The sequence below is a fragment of the Contarinia nasturtii genome, unplaced genomic scaffold (assembly GCF_009176525.2).
Source record: "Contarinia nasturtii isolate CC-2019 unplaced genomic scaffold, AAFC_CNas_1.1 Cnas_scaffold_5904, whole genome shotgun sequence".
Classification (NCBI taxonomy): Eukaryota; Metazoa; Arthropoda; class Insecta; order Diptera; family Cecidomyiidae; genus Contarinia; species Contarinia nasturtii.
In genome coordinates, this window is record NW_022203171.1 from 1 (window position 1) to 6,584 (window position 6,584).

A 6,584-nucleotide genomic window follows, 5' to 3' on the forward strand; every position below is an offset into this window, starting at 1 on the left:
GTGCCAGTGAAAATCTATGATTATTATGACACCTGTACGTGTTTCGAGATATTGTTTACATCTTTAAAAAAAAAACAGTTGAATTAATGTCATTATTTCTTTTATTTTTTTCTTGCAGCACGAAATGCACGAAAATTCTATGAAATTCCATTAATTACATCTTGTGGAATTTGCGAAGGTGAAGAATGCTCGAAATTGTGTTAAAATTAAATCTATTCGTCGTAAGAAAATGCACGGATTAGAATGCACCCCTTCCATGGAAGTTATGCATAACTGAATTTGAGTTTATGTGAAAAATTTGAACGAAAGTTTTTATCATGAAATAAAAAATAATTGAGTGTACGAAATAGTGTCATTTTTTTCGAACGAATGTGAATGAAAATTCTCATGTTTCGCACCAAATAATATTTTTCTATCTACAGTGATACATACGATCGACAGGGTGAAAGGTATAACTAACCTGATATATTTCTTTCATAAACTAAAAGGTAATAAATTTATACAAATCAATGCGCTTTTTAAATCTTTTCCAAGTTGTATTATTTTCCTAAAGGAGAGCAATAGACGATGAATTCTGCATTACATATCAAACTCGATTTAAATATTTTATCAATGATGTGTACGCAAACGTTTAATTCAGAGAAAATATTTCGAAGAAATGAATGTTAATTTCAAATGTATAGCACTGAAGCGACATTCATCATTGAATGGGGTGGCGAACGGATTTGACATTGTAATCACTCAATGGCAACGGTTCCATTCATTGTGTGTAGAAATTTATTCAAATCAATGGAAATCAATGAATATTTTCCGGAATTACGGGAAACGCCATCACCATCGCCAACAATTGTTAAATAAATCAACGAGCAATCAACCATACAGCAAAAAACCAACATCATGCGGTAATAATTGAATTGTGAACAAAACGAGCAAACACCATATTCGATTGATTCATCGTTTTAGCATTTGACATCTGGCATCTGGCATCTGTCGTATTCCTCTCAAGACATAATCAAATGGCAATTTTTATGGCAAAATTGTAAAGAAAAAGTCTGTCGATTCGCGAATAAAATAGTTAATTTTCTTTCTCTTCGTTTGTCTACACAAACATTCATCGAAATTCAGCTCTACATAGATGCAAGCTCACAGTGACTGTCACATCTGAGAGGAAATCGAAAAAAAATATGTGTGTATAATACTTCCTTGAAAACAAGCAAAAGCGACAAGTGCTAGAAGTGTTTACCCATAGCGAACCAATTGCGTTTTCACGAAACTAGAATATTCTATCGTTTAAAAGACGGAAAATTAGGAATGAAATATTAATAAAGATATTTCATAGACATTGGCATCGTGCACAACACTTTTTTTTCTCTTGTTATCTCAATGTTTTGTTCTGTTTCGATTTTCTTCGTGCCGCTCTATTTTGTTGTCATCAAACGAATGAGAAACAATAACTTGTCGGAGACAGGCAACACGGGGCCGAGAGAGTCTAAGAGGACCAAAGGGTGTGATAGCAAACATTTTAAAATAAATTACGATTTAATAAATTTGATATTGTCGCAACTTTGAGTAATGACTCCGTTGAGACAGTGTTTTCAAGCTGCGAGAGAAAGAGAATGGTGAAAAAAGAGAGGGTTATAAACGTGTAATTACGTTTGAATCGACGTTGAAAACGAAGAAAAGCAAAAATAAAACCTGACACTTGCCATTGGATCGGCTGTGATTCGTGCCACATCCACATGCCTGTGTGTAGACGTTTTTTTTTTTGGCGTGTCGTATCACAGGAAAATATGAATAAAGTATAAGAATATTATCGTTGAATTCGTGCATTGAACCAAGTAGTTGGTAGCAAAGTTGAGAAATCATTGCAAAACTGCACGCACACATACACACGAGCGCATACAACAGAGTATCGTGTGTACCTGTCTTTTGTTTCGATATGATGTTTAAAAAATGGACCCGCAATAGCGACAAGATAAAGACTAGAGACCAAAATGTATGTTAGAAATGAATGTTGTTGCGTTCGTATGCTTATGCCTGGGTGCTTTCTGAAGACTTTTTCACCAGATATTCATATTGCTTTCGCACATTCAACACTGATGCCATTAGTATGACGCTCGCGTTTTTGCTACCTATCTACATCTCTTTCCTATTTTTTGTACATTCATGCTTTTTTTCATTCTTTTCTTCATCTGAATAATTAATAACGTTTTGTATCGGCTTCATGCCAGCCAGCCGCCTAGTATTATTTCATCGACTTTAATATTTAAATACTGAAGCTAAATACACAATGCCATCCAGTTAACAAAATATTTTCATGTTAATACATTTAATATTACGGATCTGCCCTTTCATTAAAACAGTGTGTGCGCACGAGTATTGTTTTTTTTTTCGTTTCGTTTCGTGTGTGTTTATATCGCGTATCACAAGACCTTACAGACAATGGCAAGAGCCTAAGACAATGAAATTACGCTTTTTCCATTTACAATTTAATTGAATAATTGCAAGAGAAAGCGCATAATAAACATTGCTCCTTGACAATGTTGTGTATTGAAGATTGTGACGATGTTGTTGTTGTTGTTGTTGTTGCTGTTGCTGCTGTTTAAAACAGAAATGGATGGGATGCGGAAAATAGAAGAAAAAATCGATTTTCACCTTACCTTTGTGTTTTGTTCCGTGCATGATCCCGATGCGATAAAAACAGCAGGTGAACCAGCATTATTGTGAACAGCAATGGCATTTTGTGTTGGATTATTTGGTGGCAGAATTTGTGACGTTCCGCCAAGATTATGCGATTGCGGTTGTGCCGCTGAAATTGATAAAATTATGAAGAATTATTAAGTGGAAAAATATGGGGTGCAGTGCACAGACAATGTGTTTTTCTGATTATCCAAAAAACAAAGACATTTTCCATCTTTTTCTTGTTTATTTTTTATTTTTTGTTTTGTTCAACCAAAACGAATGAATGAATGAAAAGAATAGAAGCAAAATAAAGTGACGTTAACTTACGATAAGTGGTCGTTGTTGGCGGCACCGTTGCTGAAGCAACAACTGGTATTTGACCTTGAATCGGGACAAAACCCGGTGGCATTGCAGCGAACGGTACGAGAAGCATAGGATTTGAGTTTGAATGCGATGTGATCGGACGTAAATTGTTTGCGCGTTGTTGATTAATTGTTGACGTTTGACTGATCGATGCAGTTGTTATCGTTCCGGTTGGTGGTGTTTGTTGATTTGATGAAAATTGACCGGAAATTAATTGATCGTTTGATGGCAGCGTTGCACAACGGCACGAATTTGTGGCTGTAGTTTCAGTTCGTTGGCCGGTTATCAATAAACGATTTACAATCGGATGTGCGGATGTTGATGGATCGTTTAAAACAGCAGCCGATCGAATCGATGACGATGATGATGTAGATGCTGATGATGCGTTCGATGTAACGGTATACGGTGTAGCTTGTACACGTTGGATTTGGCCAATTGTTGGCTTTGGTATCTTCGGTGACCACACTGCACACGGTAAGAGCCCGACCAAGCGTAGCCCAACCGGGGCTGACGCGTCGGGTTGCGTTTGTGAAGTTATTTTTACTTAACTCGGCAAATCGTTGGTAAAAATGTTTGCTGGCCGTTTTTGTTTCGCTTCAAATGTATCGATTTCTTTGGCAAATTTTTTTTTTTCACACGTTTCTTGAGGGTGAAAATCTATTTATAATGCACGTGCAAATAAAATACTTGGTTTTTTCACAATTTTATTTTTAACAATTGCGATGGCAAATGAATTTGAAAATTGCAAATTAATTCACGTTCAAACATTCATTTCGATTGGCTGTATGATATGCCTTGAAAAATATGAACCAACTATAATCAAATGTTTTTATGTTTTGTCCTTTTCGTACAGTTTTTTTTTGCTTTCTTATTTCAATATGTTTTGATTATTTTAAAAGTAATCGCAAATGCACTTCGTCAAATCATCTTTCAATTTTTTTTCTCCCTCTATTTCATTTTCTATTACAAAGAACTTCATACAACTGTATCACGATCTTTATTATTTTTCTATTACACGTTTTATGTTTGTTTTCTTTCGTTTTGATCGTATCGCACATTCATGGTATAGTCCACAAGTAGTTATAAAAGCCAAGTGAAATGATGAAAATGAAGAAAGTGAAGAAAAGGACGTCGACGACGACGAAGACGACTGTGTCGAAGAAAATCTAAAGGTTTTTCCTTTTATTTATTTTTATAACAATTCAAAATGCAGTTTTTCTCGTTGTTTGCCGCTTTTTCGTTATGTTTGCCGTACACTTTTACGCTTAGCCTGAGAAAGTCTAGTTCGTTGGTTGTTCTTGATAGGTGGTCATGTACACTTGTGTTTACTTGTTTTCTTTTGTTTTGTTCATCCTTCTCATTCTTTCAATTTTTCTGTGATGATTATTCTCCCGTTCACACAACCGTTCCGTTTGCTTGGTATCTCTCACTCTTGCACACTTTGAATGTACTCGCCCTGTTTCGTTTTCTCGGTTATATAGAGAATTTGGCTAAGGAAAAATCCGAATTGGTTGTACACTTGATAATGTTTGCGTATTTCATGTACGTGCCCTCACATAACAAAAAAAAACATACACACCAAATACATTTTTCTACAAATGACTTGAGAAAACTAGCCTGGCCTCTTTTATTGTTTATATTTCATATGTGTTCCTTGTTTCGTTATTTCTGTTTCGTACAAGAAAACATCAGCAGAAAATGGAATTAAACAAAATGTGATCGACATGCACAAAAGAAAAACGTTGATGATAAGTACGTTTTTTTTCTTCTTCGGTCAGCTTTTCACACAGCAAATTTTCCAGTGATGTATGATTTGTTTGCGTATATTCTGGCCCCGGCCCGTGACGTCAATCTGAAATCAGTTCATAAGTTTAACATTAAATAAATGACGGCGTTTTTTTGAGGGGGGTTCTTGCTGAATTGAGAAAATTGGCACATTCGAAAAAGTGAGACGAGTAAATGATAATGAATGGATTGAAAATTGAATAACGATGGCCATGACAAACGCGCCTGAAAAATTATGCAAATTGATTTATTATTGATAACTGAAAAACAGCCTGTAGCTTTTGTATATGCACACACGAATAGTGCTATCTAGTCGCTTTGGTGCTAGAAAAGAACAAACAGCAAATAACTGTTTCGCATTTTGAGTTGTATGGGGCAATTGCAGTACAAATAATTATACGGTTGCAAACGTTTTGAAATATATCACGTTTGTCGGTGCCTCATCATCTTTCGGTATGTTTATTTTTCATTAACTGTCTGAAACTCGCAAAGTATGCCTATTTCATTTTGGGTACAAAAAAACGGTTGAGATAGACAGACAGTATGCAAAATAAATAAAACAATGTGACTCGGGACACATTCAACGAGAGAGATAGATAGATGAGGAGACAATGTGACACAAAAACAGAGAAGAAACATAACGACAACATAAATGAAATTCTACCATTCGTTTAAATACTAAATATATTTTCATTCGGAATGACAAGATCAGACGCCTGCATTACTTTTGCATTATAAAAATAAAGTAAAGAGTATCTGGTTGAGGTGATTGTGTCAGTTTTGTCACTCATACAACAAAACCGAACCCAAAATCCAAGCTTGTATTCAGAGCGCATAACAAAACCGAAAGTTTAATGCCTTTATCTTAGTCGATTCATTTTCTTTTTCCGCTCTCACTCTCTTGCCCTCTATCTCGTCTCTTTAATTGAACTTAAAATTGACTGTGTGTGTTTCATGCAATGAAACATGTAAATCATGCTGCTGTTGAAATAGTTTCGATGAAAAAATCAAATATTTGTTCGTCGGATGTTTATTCAAACGGATAATCCTATGGCACGATTTATAAATGTGCTGGATTGCATTTTATGCGCCTATGAAAACTTGAGAGCTATGAATGATTTACCGGAAAAATGGCCGACACAAAATCCAAAGTGCATAAACAAACACTTTTTCATATTCGCATCGGCCAATCATTTATTGTTCAATATCGCATTGAAAATCACACACATTTTATCCAAAATAAATAAATAAACCGAATCGAAAATGATTTACACTTTACTGATGCAAACGGTTGTCATTGACACAACAAAACAATACAAAACAGCGACAGAGCAAGCACCAGCAATAGCATAATGTCTCCAATAGATTTGATTGCAAGCTCAAATTGATTTGTAGATATTATGTGTATGTATAAAAATGTTTGTGTGCGTTTTTATGATTTAAAATGGAATTTATTGTTGACAGGAGAAAAAACAAATTGAATTTGCATATTTTTGGGTCGACCGCACACACAAAAGTATGAAAAGTGCATCATTAATGCAAAACATTTGTTGTGCATTTTTATGATTTTTTTTTCTCATCTCTTTTGTCTTGTTCACTCATGAGATATTCATTAATTGTTTATCTCGGATCACTTATGAGCGATATGTCCATTGCAAAGCAATTACCAGCATTTTTCAAAAACACAAAATTTGAGTTTTTTTTTTCAAAAACCAATAAATCGGTACGAATCGAAAATATTAATGAGTTGCATT

At 34.8% G+C, this 6,584-nt stretch overlaps 1 protein-coding gene across 1 annotated transcript; it reads right to left on the reverse strand.

The window, feature by feature from the left end:
- Positions 1–2,433: 2,433 nt before the first annotated feature.
- LOC116351637 lies at positions 2,434–3,775 on the reverse strand. Its single transcript, XM_031783773.1, has 3 exons — positions 3,010–3,775; positions 2,661–2,809; positions 2,434–2,598 (listed from the first exon to the last, which is right to left on the reverse strand). The coding sequence occupies exons 1-3, from the start codon at positions 3,113–3,115 to the stop codon at positions 2,434–2,436; spliced, it is 420 nt and encodes a 139-aa protein (XP_031639633.1). The 5' UTR covers positions 3,116–3,775.
- Positions 3,776–6,584: the final 2,809 nt, after the last annotated feature.